Here is a 21,137-nt window from a genome sequence, read left to right as displayed (position 1 = left end):
GTTCCCGCCCCGCCAGTATCATAGATTCATTTCATCTGTTTATTTTGGTAAATAGGATAATGAAATAAGCTCGCTAGAGGGCGGTTTGGCCGATTATTGAAAATACAACTCTTGAATTAAAGCCCTAAAATATCCATATTAAAGACATTTATTTGGAGAAATGGGAAGTAATATTCTGCAGGTGAAAGAAAGAGAAACTCGTGCCAAGATGAAATAAAGTGGCCTATCAAGCTAGTAAGTAAAAATACTGCATAGACAGGGCCTACTATAAAAAAAAATTGTAAAAACCTACTACTACAGGGGGCTTGTATCAGAGTTGTAGGTAATGTAAACACGATAATCTGTTAATCCAATGTATAAAGTATATATAAAATCCATTCCAATGAGGCGTGATGTCATTAATGTCATGTGTAACGCCTCATTAACTCCCTATACAATACAGTGCACACACACACCAGCATGAATGATACATGTGATCGAAATTAAGCATGTGCTCTTTTTGTAGGAATGAAAGAAAGTAATTTTTCATAATTTAGTGTTTATTTTGAGGTTATCTCTATGCTATCAGCTATATGTGTGGCGTGTTCACTGAGAACCTAAAAGTGTCACTGTCAGTGGTAAATCAATATCACATCCCATGTGGTTCACGTGAGCTCTTTAGTACATGGAGCCTGTGAATCGGCCACTTTAAGGACTGGGTGAAGCCCAGGGTCGAATCACATACCGGTACATGGTTAGGTTACGACGTAGCCACCCATTATTGTAGGACTATTGACACCAAACTTAGGGTTGCTTTCATTTGGAAATAGCCTTATATACCGGTAGTACTATATCAGCTGTGTATTTGATACAGACTTAAACATTTTAAATAAGTCATTACCAATATAGGCCCGTCGCAAGGAGATGGTAGAAATTGATTTCCTTTCCAATGCTGTTACAACATTTATCTCTTGCTATCAACTTGTTTTAAAGAATTTAAGAAAATCATGAAATGAGTACTAATCCAGTATACTCCCTCGGACATGCATCAATTAATCGTGTGACTGGCAACCTCAATGTTATTGTAACTTGCATAAAAACCCTCAATCCATCGCTTTGTCTCCTATAGTAAATTGCTTTAAGTGCTAATATAGTAAGAATGTATCTCGCATAACCCAGCTTTTTGTCTCCCCACCAGGGGGAGTTTATATACAATTTGATGTTTTAAAAATCCAACTTTTTAACTGGCTAAATTTATCAAATTCGGTCTGGATGTGTATAGATCCCTCTGGTAATATGTAAATAGTATGTTGTAAATAACATATGTTATGTTTTAAAATACTTTTATTTCCTGTTTCTTTAAATAATTGTTAATACTGTTTTTCCTTGGATGGAGTATAATGAAGATTCGTGGGCCTATTTGTATTCTTTTCGATTGATTACACATATATATATATTTGGGACTAGGGGAATGTATTTACATGCTTTTTTCATGATATTTGGACACAGTTTGAAGGACCTTTTTGCCGTACGAAGGGTGAGGTCTAGGACATGATTCGGAAAAGCTAATTTACTGAAATTTACTTATACTGTGTAAGAAAACTGTTCCAATCATTATTGATTTGGCGATCTAGTTTAATTTCTCAATATGCTAAGTGAACTAGGCCATCCACTTTCTTAACTTAAGATCATGATTTTAAAAAAGTTATGTACAGGATAGATACCAGGTAGGTGAAAATATGAAAATTTGGAATTTTAAAGATGAATTCTAACTTTTCGGTTTCATGACTGTGGGACTTATATTTAACTCTTTCTTTATACATTTAATGGTGTAGTACAATTTTGCCCAAATTTGAAAACACTGTATTGAACAACAGTTTCTTGTAATAATGCTTATTATATTTGCACACTTGAAATGTAAATTTGTTCGCCGTTATCATTTTTATTTACCTTTCAGGTGAATGCAATTTAAAAAAATTCAAGCTGTGTACGCATTCTACGATATATCTAAAATGCATAATAGTGTAATGAAAATTTGTCTTGCAGTATTCCACTGCACCTGATGTCCAACTGCAGTGTTCATCGAACATCGAATGATGAAAAATGGTTGGTCTCAGTTGCTGCATGAACTGTTTTTATGAAAGGAGATTACGTTTTGTTATCATCGTCGTTCTGACGCTTATACTTCTGCAGTATGGAGTAAATCTATTCATATTTAAGACTCGATCGCCGTTCACTAGTTTGTCATCGCACCTGAATATCAATCGGTTTTGGAATCAACAAACCTCCCGAGGCCGAAATGACGCTTCTCTTCGGAACTTCAATGGCAGCATAGGATACAGTACAAAAATGGTGACCCAAGATCTGACGAGGAACAGGGCTTCAATACATGTATGTATATCGGTGTTATCCTTTAAAAATAGGGGCTACGCCACCTGATGTATCCTCTATGGATAAATATCAGGGGGCATTCAGTACGTCAGGGGAATTTCATAGTCAAAGATGATAGATATATTGCGAGTCAAGTTATCTATGACTGGCTCCTATGAAAATAACATGTATAGTATTGGTTAAAATGTGGGTTTATTAAATGGCAAGTGATATTTTGCCAATGTGGCATTATTCCTGTTAACGCTATATTGCCAATGGCACGTTCTGATCGGCTAATTGACGCCGCGCCTGGCACTAAGGTGGGCGACTTAAGAAATTCAAGGAAAGTGTCGAGAACAGAGTTAGAGAAAATAGGAGCATAGAGCGGGATTCGAACCCCGACCAGCAGATTACTAGTTTAACGTCTTTCCATCGGACCATCGGGCTCACTGCTGTTCTGCCGTAAGTTTTAACTACATATAACCTCACCTTATCCTAGCCCTATCCCTAGGGATAAAAAACGGACCCTAAACCGCATCCTAACCCTCTGGACCCTCAAGACCCTAACCCTAACGAAACCCTAATCCTAAACCCAATATAATGATTTTATTGTTATATGTTATAAGTATATCTTATTATATATAGCCATTGGTAAAATAGCGTTTACTAAGATAATGCCGCATTGGCAAAATATCCACTTGCTTATTAAATTGTTAGAATTATGGAAAATATGTTAATTTGTATACAATGGATTTTGTATTGGAAACAAGATGATTTGAGAGCATTGTCTATAAACGCCATTGAATTATTAAATTTCTTTGTAGTCACCTGCAGAAAATACAACTGGTATTTCTCAATGTCCAATGTTACCACCTAATCTAGGTAAGCTGATTCATGTGTTAACGTAAACTTGTTTATATTCGCTAAGTGATGATTATTCCTGACTACCGGTAGGTAGAACCTTGTGGTGTGCCACAGTCCCACAATCAGAATGCCGATAAAGTTAAGATATCGAAACAATGAAATTCATTTTAAAATCTGAATTTTTTGGTTTTTCGCTTTTTATTCCTTGATAACTTTTTTCTATTTTTTGAACAACCGAAAACTCGGATTTTAAGATAAATTTTATTGTTTCGATATTTTAACTTTTTGGCTTTCTGATTATCGTGGAACTTAGAATTATATTTTTTCCTGAACCTTGAAATGATTTCCATAGAATTTCTTACTGTTATTATGAATATAATCACTTTACTCCCAGTGAATAAGTTAGTAATTTTGATTAATGGGGACCAGACAAAAGTGTAAATAAATCGTTAGAGCATTTATACAACAGAGTTCAATTAATGCATGCTATATTTTTGTACGTTATCATTGTTTGTAGTTGGTAGAATACGCGTCAAATTGGATAAACCAAGCTTTCTTGACTTGGAGAATAAACATCAAGAGTTGCAACCTGGTGGCCACTGGAAACCAACAGCTTGTATATCGAGGCATCGTGTAGCAATAATCATACCGTTTAGAGATCGCCATGAACACCTTCGGATGTTTCTTAGTCATATGCATCCATTTCTTCAGAAACAACAGCTGGATTATCAAATATTTGTTATTGAGGAGGTGAGTACAGTGCTAACCATCCCTTTCTGAAAAACATTCTGATTTTTCTATGCAATAAAATACACGTGTATAAAATATGAAAATATTTGTAAATAACAAATGATCTTAAAAAATGTACCAATGCCCATATCAAGGCAGTAACTGGTGTAAATACGTTCTTTTTCAAATAGAATGGCAATGGATGATAAATCTTATTTTGTTGATTCGCTAAAACTTTCATTTCATTACTTTGTAATTGTGTAAACTGCTAGGGATTGTATATATAAAACATGTTTCATGTCTCAATTAAAATGAATACAGTACGTGTATACAACTTTTTCAGATGCCAGGCATTAAATTCAACCGGGCAATGTTGATGAACATTGGATACGTAGAGGCAAATAAAGTCTATGACTTCCAATGTTACGTTTTTCATGATGTTGATCTTCTTCCTGAAGATGATCGTAATATTTACTCATGTCCAGAGCAGCCACGGCATTTATCAGTTGCTATCGACAAATTTAATTACAGGTATTTATGAAAATATACATAGTCATGTAACAATTTATGTGTCAATAGCAACCTCATTATTTTGACTTACCAGGTATAAACCCTCTATTCATCAGGTATTAACCCAAAGCTGATTGCTTTTGTTCTTTTCATTTCATATTTTAGACTGCCTTACACGGACATATTCGGGGGAGCATGCACCCTTAGCAAGGTGCACTTTTCCAAGATCAATGGATTTTCAAACAAGTATTGGGGATGGGGAGGTGAAGACGATGATTTGGCCTACAGGTAATAAGCAGCATCATACCACTAGACCACCGAGCTCGCTTATAAGCATTAGTAGATTGTGCTGCCACTGTTGGCCAAAAATCGCACTAAAATTAATCTATCCTCATTTCTTTATCATATATTTTGGTAAACTTTTTGTAGGGTTAAACACGCAGGCTTGAAAATAAAAAGATATCCTGTCAATATTGCTCGTTATAAGATGGTTTCTCATAAAGGCGGTATTGCAAATCCTAAAAGGTTTGTTTGTGTTTTCATTCTTGTACGCAACGTACTTAAAATTAGATGGAACTTCATGTTACAACAAGAAAATGTATTTCTGTCATATTGGCATGATAGTTGAGTTTTAATACATGAAATCATGTGTTCCTCAGAAAATTATGTGATCAAATTCCCTTTGACTATCCAACCCAGGTCAGACAGGTACATATCATCTTACAGGGGTCAAAAGCCCCGTTTGACCAGTTGACAATTTCAAACTTGTTGTTGTGTGACGTTTATTTGAACTGGTGAATAGTCGTATGATACTGAAAGTCATATGCTATTCATTCATGCCTTAAATTAGTGGGCACTCAATAGAAATGTACTGTAAGTACATAGGTGAACCAATTTGAAGGAACAGTGATTTTGCACCAGTTTACAGAGAATCCATATAATATATGCAAACAATATATATATTGTTTAAACCTGAAAGACAATGGATGATATGACTTTTACTTTAGATAAACAATTCAATTGATATCTTAAACGTGATTAGATAAAACCAGAGAGAAATGAATGAGTTCATTTAGAATGTCAGGTTAAGATTAAGTACGTCTGAATTGATAAAAAAGAAATAATTGTTCCCTCCATTTCATTCTTTTTTTTATACCACATTTGAGTTAAATCACCGTTTCGTTCTAGATGGTCACTGCTGCAAAGAGCATTCACACGCTTTTCGACGGATGGTTTATCAAGTCTAAAATACAAAGTCGTAGCCACAGAATACAAAAAATTATATACGTTGATTAAAGTGGAAATCAATGAAAAAGACGTGTGACGAATGAGATCTCCCTATCTGCGTTCTATGTCTCAGAACAATGTAACAGTCAGGATGAGCCCTCTGATACTGCCAGTAAAATCGTATCGAAGTCATCGCTTCTGCAAATACCGGTTTTGCATTCAGAGTCAATCTATTTAATGTATTTTCTTTTCTTGTTGATCCAAGAGGATTTAGAATTTAGTCATGTGTTTTATACGGGCAATACCATATTAAACTCTTAATATTGTTAATTGTCTCATCTAAATTGCATTAGACACCGATTTGCATCAGAGATTACTCATAAATAAATCAAACGTATTGCTTTGAAATGAAAGAACTCATTTCCAGCCCTGTGTTTTTGCTTTAAAATGAGAATGATATGAAATCAAAACGTTCAATTCGATTTATCGCTCAATGATTACAGTATAGATTGCAATGTGTATTTTTATAAAAATGATATTTTGTCAAAAGTTTTACACAAGGAGTCGTAATGAGACTTTTCCGTGTCTTTAGGCTTACGAACTATTCAGTTAAGCACAGTAGATATTATTGTAAATTTACATGAGATTATACACAAAATTTATACTTGTCATAAGTTTTACTCGAGTTGTATGCCATCATGTGAAAATAGACTTTTCCATATTATCTTGAATTAATCAGATTGTTGCCACGCTCATATTTTATGTGATTAGTATAGAAGTAACCTTATCAAATCAGAAGAATAAGTGAGCTATGGCAAATTTGATTGCCCAAAAAAAATTATAGTTAAGCACAGTAAATATTATTATAGTAGATTTACATGACATTATACAAAATATTATACAGTATGTACCGGTTATGTATATGAAATCGTTGTGATATCTATCTATGAATCATTTGATGCATGTCTTCCTAACAAAGTATTTCTTCCATTTAAATCATCAATCAATCAAAGTCAGTTATATCGATTTACTTTCGCTTTCTGATCACTGTTGTGCAATCTGTATAGTAATGAGATTTTGCTTTCTTATCAGTATTGTGCAATCTTTACAGTAATGGGATTTTTGCAATGTTTCACATATAGAACATACTTAACTCCTTTTGTAGTGCACATACATGTACAAGGAAATTCCCACCTATTCGAATTTTGAAATTTCAAATATTTTTGTTAATTCCGTCTACCTTTGTGAGACATGTTCCACAAGTGTCGGGGATTTCGTAATTCTAGCTGAATAGAATCAAAGACCTTTATTTAGAGTGTAATTGCAACGGGTTTAATTTTTCAGTAACTTTTAAACGTATGATTTGGTTTGATTTGAGATCTGTGTAATTGTGACTGATAGTGATTTCACTTTGTTTATAAATAAAAATGAAAATAAAAATGTGGCTTGATTCAAAACATATGTATTATATATAAATGGTGCTAGATTTTATTGATGAATATACAAAATGTATTGTTTTTAGTTTATACCAGATATTTATTATTCTTCTGGTGACTGTTATATAAAATCGATCAATGACTATCAATCAAAACCTTTAACCTTAATCAATTCTTCTGAAAATTAAGCATTTTTCTTTCTAGATTGTATTTTTTTTGTAGTGGCAAATGTACGTGTTTCTCTTCTCGAAAAGAAAAAAATCTCAGCCTCTATATTTCTTTGAGGGGAAGGGCAGATGGTTTGTTCAGCGTGTAGTGTTTTAGGTTTTTGCCAGTTTAAAGCTATCCGATGATCAATGATTGCTCAAAAACGAAAATTCTTCCTTCTATTCTAGTTGATAATTCAAAAATTTATAGCATCGCATATGTGAGAATTATCGATTAAAACTTTGTGTATTTTCTGTGTGAAAATAATTATCTATGCAATCCTAATAAATTGTCACAGTTCATGACACGTGTTTTTTCACTTAGCTTTGTAAAATAAGTCAAAAGTTTGAACTTATGATTTTGGATCGTGGCCAAGTCGTCGCCATGACCTTCGTCGATACGAGGGGTTTGACCAATCAACGGAGGTAAAACCGCTCACGCCTTCGTTTCTAGCAATTTCATTGGTGTATATTTGCCTATGTCGGAGGTGTGTCGGCGCAGCTGTTGTGTTTTTATAGTCACAACACATCGTGGGACTTCGCTAGTAAGAAAGATGCAACCATGGAGGTAAGTCTATTGAGACTTTTGATGATTATTTTTCAATCGTAGGCCCAAAACTGGGGTTTTCTCTACCTACTCGGTTATAGCCTTTTCTATATTGTTGGAAATTGACTTCCACACACTCACTTATAGCCAGCGTATTGATACGAGTCGAAATGTTCCAAAATGGACTCTGACAATGTCAAATATAAATATATAGAGACTGCATGAATTTAAAATCTATAGTTTTGCAATGGAAGAAAAGAGTTGCCGCGTTTAAAAAGGATGTCGGATGTGACGACTTTTTGTCTTTTACTATCGATTTTGACAGATTTAATTTTTCTACTAAAATGAAAATTAAATATCTGGAATAATGCGCATATTGTCAGTAATCTGACTCTATGTATGATATAGTTTTAAGATTGGATATTGACACAATCCTATCAGATTCTCAAAACTACCACCAACGATTTGATTATAGTCGCTAGTCTATTGCGTATTGAATTGACCCACAACCACGCTATTTTTGACATTAGGGATTCCTTAGTGAAATCCCGAAATGACGTCAATAGCCATGAGCCAATCATGGGACTCATTCTCGTCACATGATAACCTTGGCCGGATTGCGTCAGCTGATCGATTCAGTGACGCATTCTCACGGAAATTTTCCACAAATTGATCAGGTTCGTAAATCCACAACTTTTCGCTACTTTTTTAAAGTTTTTGATCGCTTTGCTTGATGTTGAATACGTTTAGAGTTTTATTTGATATTTGTGAATACGTATAGAACTTATTATTTAAGTTAATTGTCGAATACTTGAGCTGAAATGATGAATTTATCTGTAACTTGATGATTGACTATTGACGTGTTACAGCTGAGCTGCTCCCTATATCCCCCATCCCATGCAGCATGTGTCTATGTGTCTTATGCCCCTCAACTACATTCTTAACAACTCAATTTTGCAATTTATTTTGTGTATTTTCCAATCTAATGTTTTCAGTCACCACCTACAAAAATAGCAAATTTTCAAAGTTTTCTGGGCTGGGTACTCAAAAAATTGCTGCCATATAGCCATATAGGCACCTTGTGCTGGTGATGAGAACTGTAGAGTTGTTGACTTTAGTTTGTATTAAATAGTATTTATCTAAGAATTAGTGGATATTATGCTGGTGCAACATTGCTTTTGATGAAATGTTGTTAGGTCGCCCTCTTGACTTTTGAGAAAACTGATATTAATAAATCACTAATGTTAACGTTAGGCCTACCTCTAGTTTGCCTGGCTACTGTATGGTCAAGTAATAATGTCAATGGTTAGGTTCACCAGGAAGGGGTCAATAAATTGATAAGAACAATGGCACCTGGTCGTTCTGCAGTTTTAACCATTGTTCTAGTAGTTATGGCAACATTGACAGCCATCGAGTAGAACACCACTGGGATCGGGTCAATGAAGCGCTAGCATTGGAAATAATCAATTGTTAGCCGGCGTTTTGTATATGTAATATGGTCTTTATTTCGATATAGGTTTGAAAGAATAGATGGCCGCTGAACGGAGCATGAATCAACGGTGTAACAGATCTGTTGGTTTCCTATCAAACCAGTGCTCAAGGACTAGTCGCAGTATTATTAGTAGTAATTGTGATATGGATACTCAGTGTGTATTCGCTGAATTGAGTGAACGTTTTACGGATTTTACGAACTGTTCGAATAATAAGAGTATCCTGTCGTTATAGTAATACTGCTGGCCAGTGTTATGCAAAGTTGAAAGGTATGGACAATATTCGTAGCCACTTCGGCCACCATGATTTGAATTTCTATCCATAATTCAGCTGTGATCTAATTTTAACTTTATTTTGTATCTTTTCAGATTACGTCATATTTATCTATTTTTAATACCCATCGAGTTCCATTTGAAGCCCATTGTTTAAGTTATTTGTTATTAAGTACAAAACATCAAAATGGTTGGATTCAAGCCTCTAACTGAGGAGCCTACCATAACTGTGAAATTTTTCAGTGCTGGTATTGCTGCCAGTACTGCCGATTTATTTACGTTTCCCCTCGACGTTGCTAAAGTTCGTCTACAGGTTAGTGTTTATAACAGACGCTTACAGATATTTATGGAATTGCTTGCATCGTATAACTAACGAAATTTCCTTGCTTTTTCAGATCCAAGGAGAGGGCTGTGTGTCCAATGTAGCTGTTGAGAATGGTGCAGCCGCGCTTGAATCAGCAGCAGCCAAAGTGAAATATCGTGGCATGTTAGGTACAATTGCCACTATAGCGAAAGAAGAAGGCTTTTTTGCGTTGTATAATGGTATCGTACCTGGTCTTCAGAGGCAAATGTGCTTTGCTTCAGTTCGAATAGGTCTTTATGATACGGTTAAAGGCGCATATTCAAGCGTGTTCGGAGGTGAGTTTAATTTAATTCTGTAAAAGTTCAACCAAATTCTCGATCAGAAAGCCTGATGAACATGCTCCACACTGTGTGCTTGATGCTGTGCTCGTCTTAACTTCAGGTGAAACATCCCATCATACTAACATCCCACTAAGAATCGCGGCAGGTATTACCACTGGCGGCCTGGCAGTCGTGGTCGCTCAACCTACCGATGTCGTAAAAGTGCGATTCCAAGCGCCTGGTGGAAAACAACGCTACGCCGGATGTATGGATGCCTATCGTTGCATTGCCAAAAAGGAAGGTCTCAAAGGCTTGTGGAAAGGTAGCTGAAATATTTGAATATCGATATTTATAGATGATTTCCCAACTGGTCCCTATTGGAGATATACTTTAAATATGTTTTCTGTAATTTGTTTATTTCTGTTCATTAAGGAGCGATCCCGAACATCACGCGTAATGCAGTTGTTAACGCAGCTGAACTGGTGTCTTACGATCTTGTTAAAGAATTCATTCTACACAGAAACCTAATGCACGACACTTTACCTTGTCACTTCACATCCGCATTCTGCGCCGGCTTCATTACAACGTGTTTTGCGTCGCCAGTAGATGTTGTCAAGACAAGATTTATGAATTCGGGACCAGGAGTCTACAACGGCGCTATTGATTGTGCCCTTAAGATGTTCAAAGAAGGCGGTCTTGCAGCCTTTTACAAAGGGTAAATAGAGACCGATAATAGTATAGTTTATCGACAAAAAAACTACGCTGCACTAAGGACTAGCAATTTTGTGGTCGTCTGATAATAATTGTCACTTTTGTTTTTGCAGATTTGTCCCAAATTACATGAGACTCGGTTCGTGGAACATACTTACGTTCGTTCTTTTCGAACAACTGAAACGAGGCATGTCGCACTACACGAGCGACAGCAATAGCAATACGGGTGGTGAAGTAATGTATTCGTAAACTCCTCATCGGATAAGATCTGAACTCTCGTGATACGTCTGATCAGCAGTGACTCGCGGAGTCGTCGCACGAGTGTATATTTCAAGTACCGCGGAATGACCAAGAAAAGCATATTTATCAGAATGATGACGCGCGTGCGCGTGTCATTATTGACATCGATTTGCGCAGAGAAAAGTTCAAATTATAGATGACCGATCATGATAACATGAAAGAGATAGGACTCTTAAACACTGTGTCTAAACAAGAGAATGTGCATATGCCTTAAATGGACATATAGACTCTTATTCATAAGTTCAACGAGATAGCGCTAGTGGCTGTGTACTCGTGTCTAGGTCAAACAGACACATGATTGGAAGGTACTTGAAATTGCTAGGTGAATTCGGCTGTAAATCTGTCGTATCTTTAAATACATCTGATATAAATTTTGGGGCCGATTTTGTTTGTTAACATCATCGAGGTCAACTGCTGTCTAGAAAATGATCAATTTATTATGTCCTAACTGATGGAAGTGCTTCTTGCATTTAGAAGATATTCATTATATAAACGTATGGGTATTCAACATATTATGATATTAGTCTTAAAGTATTTCAGTAGTTCTCGATCGGAGAAATAAAGAGTTTCATCCGTCTGACTATTGTCATGTTATGTTCCCTTATTCACAATGGAACTATGGGTATAACCTCAATTATAATCATTACATCTCCTCATCACAATTCGTTTCATCGTCATTATCTTCATCATCGTTTGTTTGTTAGAAATAGTTGGTTTCTAAAAAAAATTTCAGTTTTTTTCACAATTATTTACTTCGCTGGATCATCAATTCCATTTGTATTAATTTGTTATACATGCTTTTGGTCATCCAAATGATTATATACACTTAAAGTAAACTAGGGCAAAGGGAAATTGCTTTCTCTTATGCTTACTATGCTTACTATAATGTACACTGGGGTGGAAATGAAAACCTCACTTTTGAATGCTGATTGTAAGATATGAATTTGATATTTCAAATGTATCTTCAATAATTAAGATAGTATTACGTTGTAATGCTATGATTAAAAATGCTCCGTACTTTTTCATCCCAAAATTGGATCTCTTTGTAAATACGGTAAACATGTGCGAGTATGAAGAAATGAAAAATGATAAATATATGTGGTCCAAAAGCGGGATTCCGATCTGAGCTAATTTGGGCATTTAACAGTTTTCAAATTGTGCATGCATTTACACTTGCGTATGAATTCATAATGAAGAATGAAAGTCAGGGGTAATGCTAACTACACATTTTAACTTGTATTTTGTTAATCGCTAAATGAAGGTACTTATGATTCTAGAATCAAAATGTGTCTTTCATGTTAACTCACTGTCATAATATGTTGTGTTTTACCCGTGACAGCGAAGCTAAGTTGGTATTCGTAACCTATTGCATCATATTTCACACCTATTCTATTTTCATTCGCTTACTTGATTTACCGAATGTTTTATTTTGAATGAAAAATCATAATAATAATATGAGGCAATAATCACATTCCCTGTAAATGTGATCGCAATGTGATATACTTTACCTTATATGTAGTTGTAGTAATGTTATATCTCAAACAGTAGTTCATTTCTTACTGAGGCTATTGCATTGTAAATTGAAGTTGTGGCATTGAAAATCAGTCGAGTGAGGTTAACCCTGAAAATTATATTTAAGATGGGTCTTCCTTACATTACATGTGTATTGTCACTGTAGTGTTATTATTTCAATGGAATTTGTACACAAAATACTCCTGAAATAATGTATTTAGATTAATGATTTAGCTAGTTGATTGCACTGATACTTCTGGCTAAGTCTGTAATATAATGTAATAACAAACCAATTTAAGTGAGTGAGTCTAAACACGTATATGTCCGAGGTAGGTCAGGAGACTACAGTAACTAACATGGTGCAAAACTAAAGCCCCGCTTTGGTGCTGAAAATGAATATACCATTTTGTTGAAATGGTGGTTCCAAAACGTGGAACGTTGAAAAGAACTCTGTTTCTTTTGCGATGCGAGTTCTTTCAGAAACTCTTGTCAAAATTTGAGTTTCAAATGGAATAAAAATATTTTGAAAACCCTATTTCATTGTTTTCGTTATTTCAAAGTTGTCATAAGTGTCATTCAAAGAATTTTTGTTGAGCTTCTGGAGGAGAGGATGTATATTTCACTCGGTATTGAATTTGGATTGACTCCTCAGGTGGATAGGCATGATTGACTAAAGAGGTTTTATCCATCTTGGGGTCAATTACCAGTGTGGCAGTACCAACTCCAACGAAAATCTGTTGCAGCTGATAATCTGAGCTGATTATTGTAATAACGAGACTGCGTGTTATATCAGCTGTTGCAGTCATTGATCAAAACGCTTAAATTTCCTACAGCTATATGTATATATACCAGCCTGGATGTTTACATTTCATTTCATTTTATTGTATCTTTGTAGTACGAAGTACAGTATACACACACAGCAAATAAAATTGCTGTCAATTTGTATGTTTAGATGTGGACCATATGACAATGGACTGAGTTATGTGTAGTCCCCCATAAATCTAGAATCAATAAGCCCAAAAGAGGCCTGATTTATCATGTATTTGGCATATATATTATCATAAACAGCCCTCCATGTGTGATCTACCGATTTATATCAACTGTGTGCTATTAACGTATATATCAAGTAATAAGTTTTGGTCGCATGGGCTAGAAATATTTTAGAATGAAAAAATACAGTTCAGCAATAACAATTCTTTAGTGGCTAGGACAAAATGCTGTATTTACTGAATATGGTCTTCTGCATTTACCCTGTAGTCAAGCTGTCTCTGTACTTAAGTTTCATGATCGGATATTCGCAAACCACAAGGCCATCCGATTATATAAGCTTATCATTGTCCAACGATTGAAACTAACTACAATTTACCCGGCCAGCATTAGCAAGTTTTTCCAGCAGTGTAAACCTGCCTACCACTTTCTTATGTTGAAAACCTGTTTTTACGTCATTATTTATATTCATAACAATATCACTCAACAATCGTTTTCTTAGAATCGATAAAATGGCAGTATTTTCGAGTCGTTACATACAATACAGCCTTGAGAAAAGAATTACGGCGGAGTTTTTTAAGGTATTATTTACCATAGCCTGAGAATAAGGCATGCTGGGTTTGTAGCAAAACTGGCACTTGTTGACTATCAAGATTTTTTTCATCGCGTTATACAATACAACTTCGATATATACGTAAGACATCTTTGCCCTTGGAAGAACCTTTCTTGAACTTACAGAGGTATCATCTTTTCGATGAAACTTACTCGAATTTTTACTGCGCAAGAACTTTCCTTTGATGATGCAGACAATTGCCCCAGGTAGAGGTGTACGGTTACATCGTGTAGAAGATCCTCGTACGCATTCGGTATTATAGATTAACTAGGATATTAATTTGTAGACAATTCATAGACCGTGATAACGTTTCTTCGATAATTTTGTTTTGATGGTTAATGTAGCCTAGACAAAAACATGTTTATCGAACCATAGATAATTGTGTTAAGTTTTTATCAAAAGATAATAAAAACCATAACAGATTAGATATATGAGGTTGAATCGTTGACCTCAGTCTGAAACCCGTCACACTTGCGTTGTTTTTGGTGTGGAAAACGAAACGCAAGGGCAAATAGCAGTAAGGTGAAGAGACTTACTGTTCAGGAAAGAGAAATTTCCATTTGAGATTACAGCATATTAAAAATGTATCGACAGCTTAGGGTGATTTATGGTAAAATGGAAGACTCTTCCCAAGTCATCAAAATTAGATTTTCGGTCTCTCCTAATCGAAATACGTAGTTTAGATACGCCTCTGAACTTGTTGTTAGCGGACTGTGATTTCTAATGTAAGCATCAGCTTAAAATGAAAACAGCTGAATGTTATATCTATGTAGATAGGTTGTTCTATGTAAATCCGCAACATATGTGACAACACTGTAGTTGTACCAATTAGTTTTTGGACCCGCAGTCCGCGGTCCATCAGTCCTCAGGATGTTGTTTACCTATTTATAGGGGCAGATTTAGGGGGCGGTCTCAGAGTTTACCCTTTTCGTCAAAACGGATGTAGTTAAAACCTGCAAATTTGATACTCATGCTTGGAATTTGCATCTTTTTAGGGTGGGACCCCGCTTGTGGCCTTTGACATGGTTGTTTTATCAAGAGTAATGCCTTTTCTTTCAATCGGACCCTGGACTTCCAATTTTCATGAATCCGCTTCCATGGTTGCAAATAAAAATACAACTTATATAATATGTTTTATCGCAATTTTATTCATACATTATAGATGGTATAAATACAAGTTTTCCGATGAAAATCACAAATCTGAATCTACAAAAAGTCTAATACCAAAAATTCTGTATACTGGCATATATGCTAAACACTAAATCTGTAAATATAACGATTTTTCAGAATCTCCTCTACCACATGTTCCCACAAACATAAACATATGTCACACAATAAGAAAAGAAATCTGAACCACATGGTTTCATTCGATAATTGACTGCTGCAAATATAATCGATCAGCGTATAACGTTGAAGTACAAAATACTTCATAAATCCAACCATGGACTCGAAATTGAACGAATCCTTTGATCAAACGAACGCATAAGTCATTTTCCTTCGTTTTGAAGTTTCAATCCGAGGAGCATCGAGTAAAGGTTCGAGTCCATGGTTTGCATCATCCATATCCATAGTTTCGATAGAGGTATTGTTGTCCATGCTGCCACGGGTGGTGAAATTGTTTATGAATTGATTGTCTGTCTTATGCGGTTTCAAATTTTCCTTGAGAGCCAAATCTTTGGCGACTAAAACCCCAACGGGTTCTGAATTCTTCGTAGACATAGAGGTTTGTGAAGTCGGGTTCGATTGTTGAGCGGCAGTGCTCGCATTGTTTTGCTGTGACATTTTTCGAGCGAGTTCAATATTTGTTTCTTTCACATATCCACGCGTAGTGGTTTTCTCTTTATTCTCTAATTTAGTGACCTGTAAGAGAAAGATAGAACATCATTTCTCTTTCACAAATCTGATCAAATATAATTATTAAATCGTTAATTTCATTGTTGACGAATGTTGTCATAATACATTTTCAAAATTTCAAATATCGGGCAAAATTAATTTTCCAGAGAACGACTCATTTTCTCTCATTCAAGCTTTTGATTTTTTTGTCGATAATTCTGGGGTTTGTTGTGGATATAACGTACCACGGCATCGATCTCTCTGAATTGCCAGGGCCAACGAACGTTATATAAAAACTGACGTAGATCAAATCTGTTATCATCCGGACTGTAGGATTCGGCATGATAAGCCGGAGTTATCGTCGTCATTTTATGTCGATTAATCGAGTAATTTCGGAAGAAAAACTTGACTTTCTCCGCCACCTGTTGAAGAAAACAAAAATATACCAGTTTTTATGGGTGAACCAATCATTGTTTACAGCATATACCCATTGACTGACAATTTTAGCTTCAGATTTGGACACCTGTCTTGGTAAATTTCATTCATAAAATCAGATATAGCATCAGTTACTGGCATCAGGCCAGATCATACAGTATTTCCAATACAAATTCAGTACCCAATTTCAAAAACGAAAGTTAATTCAGTGAAATGTTTCTATCTAAAATGACGGTGGCATCTGTCACCATTGATTTTTAGCTTCAGTCTGACATACTTTGGCGATGGGAGGGGGTGGCGGGATAGTGTTGCGTCTGATTAGGACCAGATTTTCCTAACAACAATACAAACCAATAGAAATTTTTTTGCTTTTAATTTGGACTACAAATTTGTGGATAAAAACTTGAACAAATTGATGTTATTTAACGACATGTAATCACCTCTTTCGGAGAAAATTGTTTCCATTTATGAATGAGTTTACAGAACATACTGTAGGGTCCACAGCAGGCTTGTTTTCTCAAGCGCCCGTAAGTTGAAAGTTCCTCATAAGTCATACCCATGTCATCCTAATTCATGATATATAAAAATACAGTGGTAAATTGACAAAATTTTCACAAACCAGTAAGTGATTTGTCTGCTAGAGAAAATAGTTATCAAATTGCTTACTAGAGGGCAGCATAAACTTACTTCATCAGTTTGAGCAACCTGTCCTTGAACAAGAGGTTCTAGTTCAGCTGAAGGAGTTGCTGCAAATATCCTAAAACATATACCTAAGAAATTTAAAAGCTTCTTCATCGGAATCTATCAAAATTAAAGATAAACATGGTAACTTAATAAGTAACCTTTCTAAAGACTTGAATCCAAATTTCTCAATACAATGATGTATGAATGCTCGAAGATCCGTCTTACTAATGCCACCGATAGGATTTATATCAGCACTAGAACAGTCATATTTTGTCATGTATCCCCTCAAACTGTTGAAAACATAGAACAATTAGATAATGAATTAGGGCTAAGCATTGTCAACATGAAGAGTTATAGTGCCAATCTCTACTTACATACCCTTCATCAACATTCGCAGATCCAAGCACTAAAAGTCCACCAGCTCTTCCTCTTGCCCATAATGTCAATTGGGCGAACAGGTATGCTAAAATCATTCTAACTCTGGCCTAAACAGAAGATAAATCATAGAACAGTTTACTACTTCACATATGAAGCATGCCAAACGAAGAAATCATTAAGTGTACCTGTACATTCTGTAAGGCTAGATTCTCCCGTAATCCGCCACCGTGAGCTTTGAACTTAGGCATAACATTGAATGCTAATGTAAATATTCCTATAACTGCCTTCACTGCCGAATCAATGTTGACGTTCATATGAAAACTACCGATTTCCTCGGCTAATTCTGATGCTCTTGAACGAGTATCCTCGGAACTATTTGCTGACCCCATGTAGCAAGTAGTGAACAGTTGACTGGCTAGTTCTTTAGGTTCGGTCGGAATGTAGTTCACATCTCCAACCAGTCGCTGAGCATCAGCGATCACATCTTCATCTAAAGAGTCAAAATCATCAATAAAACTTCAAGTGTCAATATCACATATCTGAGGTAAAGGCATATGAATACAATACTATATTATCATTTACCTCCATTTCGCGCTGCTTCACAAACAAGTCTACACATTGAAGAAACAATACAAGCAGAGCTAGAACTATCGATTCCTCCACTTAGTGGTAGAAAGTATCCGCCTTGTCCACTCCTTCTGATGTAATCCCAAAGCCAACAGGCAGGTCCCATTCTAAGAAACATTATAGTTGAACTTTTAACTGTTTCATAGACGATTTGATGGTGTTCTAGAATCATTCATTTACTCACTCAATTTCTTCTTCCGCAGTGTGAAGGTTCCACTGTATAGGCTCAGTTGGTGCTAAGTCAATATCATCATCATTAGACAAGGAATATTCAACCCTGATGCGTGGGTAGGCCTCTGATTTTGTTGCCTGAAAAAAAAACAATAAATTTTCTACTTACTAGTATAGACCTATAAACCGTTTAGCCACATTAACATAATGAGATTTATTTGATGTTGATCTCTTTGACTAAATTTTCATGACTAGCACCAGATATCCAAATTTTCCAACCTGACACTACTGATTTCAACTAGGCCTACACTCATTCATATTCAATTACTCGTTCAAACATACTTCCAGAGATCGTCCACGCATTGAATTTCGATACATTCGAACATCCTCCAAGTCAACAACAGCCGTTACAACTTCCTAAGCAAAATGTGAAATCAAATTACGGTATGAATTATCAAAGGATGCATTTTTTGGCAAACAAGGATGTGAGATGCATTGTATATTTACCACTTCTGAGAGTGAAAATTGCGATCCATGGGCCACAAATTCACCATTAATCGCGATATTAGAGGAACCATCAAAATAAAGCCTTGATCCATCACAGCCCTTCTGGTTAGCATACATATAGATACCTCCACACTGAAAATACGAAAATTCTTCCTTCTTATATCAATATATGAATATTTTAGGAGAAATCTCTGATTTTGCCTACCTTAACAGTAGCAGATGTAATAGTGTCTATTCGATAATTGAGTTTGCGAAGTTGATGGTGACTGCCACTACCATTCGTAAATATCTCAACTCCATCAGCACTCATATCAATATGTGGACTAGAATAGAAATAAAACTGTTAAATGGTGCTATAGCCTTTTATATACCAGAACAAGATGGTTGCACCAATAAAGCACATCATCAATTCAGGCACGGCTCATTTATGGATTACACATTTTCACAATTCATTACTTGAGGAATTGTATGTGTAATTTCAAAACATATATCAGAATTCGTTAACAGCATAATAAATAACAATGATTGACAGCGCAATATAATCTTTGAAATAGGCATAGTACTACCCTCTTGATATAAAAAGTTCTTCACAAGTTTCCACCCCTATACAAGTATCAATTGTGGCTATTACAGCTTCGCCAAATGGGACTGTTTTCTGCAAGGGTAAATTTAGTTTAGAACATTTCTTTCAATCTAAGTCAAGATTTTGTATTCTTTCGCTAAGGCAACTTAACCTGTCCAGTGATTTCTTGAATCATTCTGGGAAGATAAAAATCTTCAATCTGTTTTCTCTTCTGCCAACCGCAGAACCATCGTGGCTCTCGATAGTTACCGGCATCTGCTAATGCAAGTTTTGGACGGATCAGCAAAATCTTTCTGTAACAAAAAGAACATAAAAAATCCAAACATTCTGCTTTATAAAAGGTTCAATTTTTCAATGCTGAAGACACTTACTTATTTAAGAATATCACTCGACAATTGTAGGCAACATTCTTGTGCATAACAGGCCTATAAATAAATAAAGTAGAAACCATAGAAGGTGTTTGAAAATTTCATAGAAGTTTTATTTCTGGGGTACCAAAATAATATGGATGCTTACATGCCAACATCTACCATGATTCCCTGGCAAAATGGGTGTTTAACAAGATCGGCAAGAACTTGGAAAGAATGGAAAAATGTGTCATTCTCGAAGAAGTGATCTTCACAACTGTATCCACTATAAAACATGAACAAGTTTAACTCATATCAGTGAGGACTTGACATCAGTGAGGTCCACATGTCTAAATTAATATAGCAGCATTAATTAAGTGTCAGAGGCCTGACCGACAGAGCTTAGGGGTCATTCATTTATTACGTCACATTAGGGGGGGATGGGGAGGGATCAGTGCAATTGCGTATTGTAATGCTTAATGTATACGAAAAAATGGTAGATTTTGCATACAGAGGGGGTTGAAAATTTCAAATTTTATGCGTACGTAATAAATGAATGATGCCTTAATCAGCCCAGGTCGGAGGGGACAAGGTATGCTAACCATTCATAAAAAAACTGTATCCGTGTTGCGATAATATTGCATAGAGAATCCCACAATAGGCCTGATAATAAAAACTAAGATAAAGTACAAAAATGGTCAGATTCCTGAAAAGTTAATCAGGTAACTAACTAGGATCAAACCTACGTAATTTCTAGTTCGGGCCCCAATCGATATGCTGCACCTTGCAATTTTGCTTCTTCGATGCCTATAAAACAATACCAAAAATATGACAATATCAACGCTCTTGTTGTTATCTTTAAGGCGTAAATATTGGTGACGAAGAGTGAATCAATGAGTAATTTTGTAAGTGGCTTTCTCACTCATTCACTTCAGCCGGGCTGGAGGGTAAAAGATATAAACTTTTGTTGTTTGTTCAGTACTTTTCAGAATTCTTCTTTTATTTCCATCAAAGTCCATAGCCCACTGGTTCAGTGAACATGTTGCTAAAGTTACTTTACGCCCCATCTCCTCGAAGTTCTGCCCTGTTGAGCTCTGTGTCCTGTGTCCTGATCGCCTATGACAGTAGTACTAGTAGAAATAGGAACATTCAGCGCCACTAGTAGAACGCAGGGTAAAACTCATTCTATTGCGC

At 35.7% G+C, this 21,137-nt stretch overlaps 3 protein-coding genes across 8 annotated transcripts; 2 read left to right on the top strand and 1 right to left on the bottom strand.

The window, feature by feature from the left end:
• The first annotated feature begins 66 nt into the window (after positions 1 to 66).
• On the top strand, positions 67 to 7,610 carry LOC141902468 (beta-1,4-N-acetylgalactosaminyltransferase bre-4-like). Of its 4 annotated transcripts, none has more exons than XM_074790205.1 (8): positions 67 to 234; positions 2,026 to 2,370; positions 3,174 to 3,231; positions 3,731 to 3,963; positions 4,286 to 4,473; positions 4,618 to 4,740; positions 4,882 to 4,977; positions 5,641 to 7,610. In XM_074790205.1, exons 2-8 carry the CDS (start codon positions 2,083 to 2,085, stop codon positions 5,774 to 5,776), a joined length of 1,122 nt encoding a protein of 373 aa, XP_074646306.1. In that variant the 5' UTR covers positions 67 to 234; positions 2,026 to 2,082; the 3' UTR covers positions 5,777 to 7,610. The 4 variants fall into 4 exon arrangements, with proteins under 4 accessions (XP_074646306.1, XP_074646315.1, XP_074646333.1 ...); XM_074790214.1 differs by having other exon boundaries at positions 1,937 to 2,370; XM_074790232.1 differs by having other exon boundaries at positions 4,896 to 4,977; positions 5,641 to 5,778.
• A 194-nt stretch (positions 7,611 to 7,804) lies between these two features.
• Positions 7,805 to 13,313, top strand: LOC141902280 (dicarboxylate carrier UCP2-like). Of its 2 annotated transcripts, none has more exons than XM_074789934.1 (7): positions 7,805 to 7,889; positions 9,385 to 9,628; positions 9,728 to 9,944; positions 10,027 to 10,270; positions 10,377 to 10,577; positions 10,688 to 10,970; positions 11,080 to 13,313. In XM_074789934.1, the coding sequence occupies exons 3-7, from the start codon at positions 9,819 to 9,821 to the stop codon at positions 11,213 to 11,215; spliced, it is 990 nt and encodes a 329-aa protein (XP_074646035.1). In that variant the 5' UTR covers positions 7,805 to 7,889; positions 9,385 to 9,628; positions 9,728 to 9,818; the 3' UTR covers positions 11,216 to 13,313. The 2 variants fall into 2 exon arrangements, with proteins under 2 accessions (XP_074646035.1, XP_074646044.1); XM_074789943.1 differs by lacking the exon at positions 7,805 to 7,889 and adding an exon at positions 8,495 to 8,545.
• A 2,255-nt stretch (positions 13,314 to 15,568) lies between these two features.
• LOC141906092 (glutamine-dependent NAD(+) synthetase-like) lies at positions 15,569 to 21,062 on the bottom strand. Of its 2 annotated transcripts, XM_074795285.1 has the most exons (18): positions 20,926 to 21,062; positions 20,690 to 20,750; positions 20,113 to 20,229; positions 19,968 to 20,021; positions 19,748 to 19,889; positions 19,580 to 19,668; positions 19,219 to 19,336; positions 19,014 to 19,145; positions 18,849 to 18,923; positions 18,520 to 18,644; positions 18,291 to 18,442; positions 17,894 to 18,198; positions 17,709 to 17,815; positions 17,489 to 17,620; positions 17,334 to 17,403; positions 17,087 to 17,212; positions 16,457 to 16,633; positions 15,569 to 16,238 (listed from the first exon to the last, which is right to left on the bottom strand). In XM_074795285.1, the coding sequence occupies exons 1-18, from the start codon at positions 21,008 to 21,010 to the stop codon at positions 15,849 to 15,851; spliced, it is 2,457 nt and encodes an 818-aa protein (XP_074651386.1). In that variant the 5' UTR covers positions 21,011 to 21,062; the 3' UTR covers positions 15,569 to 15,848. The 2 variants fall into 2 exon arrangements, with proteins under 2 accessions (XP_074651386.1, XP_074651394.1); XM_074795293.1 differs by lacking the exon at positions 20,690 to 20,750 and having other exon boundaries at positions 20,926 to 21,016.
• Between the last annotated feature and the right edge of the window lie 75 nt (positions 21,063 to 21,137).

Source organism: Tubulanus polymorphus, chromosome 1, assembly GCF_964204645.1.
Source record: "Tubulanus polymorphus chromosome 1, tnTubPoly1.2, whole genome shotgun sequence".
In the NCBI taxonomy this organism is placed as follows: domain Eukaryota; kingdom Metazoa; phylum Nemertea; class Palaeonemertea; order Tubulaniformes; family Tubulanidae; genus Tubulanus; species Tubulanus polymorphus.
Note: the sequence above shows the minus strand (reverse complement) of the source record. Positions and strands in the feature narration are given on the sequence as shown.

Coding starts and splice junctions, on each gene's coding strand:
- LOC141902468 (XM_074790205.1), top strand. CDS start 2,083: ATGGTTGGTCTCAGTTGCTGCATGAACTGTTTTTATGAAAGGAGATTA. Junction 3,232..3,730: donor AATGTTACCACCTAATCTAG/GTAAGCTGATTC, acceptor CATTGTTTGTAG/TTGGTAGAATACGCGTCAAA. Junction 4,474..4,617: donor ATCGACAAATTTAATTACAG/GTATTTATGAAA, acceptor TTCATATTTTAG/ACTGCCTTACACGGACATAT.
- LOC141902280 (XM_074789934.1), top strand. CDS start 9,819: ATGGTTGGATTCAAGCCTCTAACTGAGGAGCCTACCATAACTGTGAAA. Junction 9,945..10,026: donor TTGCTAAAGTTCGTCTACAG/GTTAGTGTTTAT, acceptor TTGCTTTTTCAG/ATCCAAGGAGAGGGCTGTGT. Junction 10,271..10,376: donor ATATTCAAGCGTGTTCGGAG/GTGAGTTTAATT, acceptor TCTTAACTTCAG/GTGAAACATCCCATCATACT.
- LOC141906092 (XM_074795285.1), bottom strand. CDS start 21,010: ATGGGGCGTAAAGTAACTTTAGCAACATGTTCACTGAACCAGTGGGCT. Junction 18,924..19,013: donor AATTTTCACTCTCAGAAGTG/GTAAATATACAA, acceptor CATTTTGCTTAG/GAAGTTGTAACGGCTGTTGT. Junction 18,443..18,519: donor ACTGCGGAAGAAGAAATTGA/GTGAGTAAATGA, acceptor AATGTTTCTTAG/AATGGGACCTGCCTGTTGGC.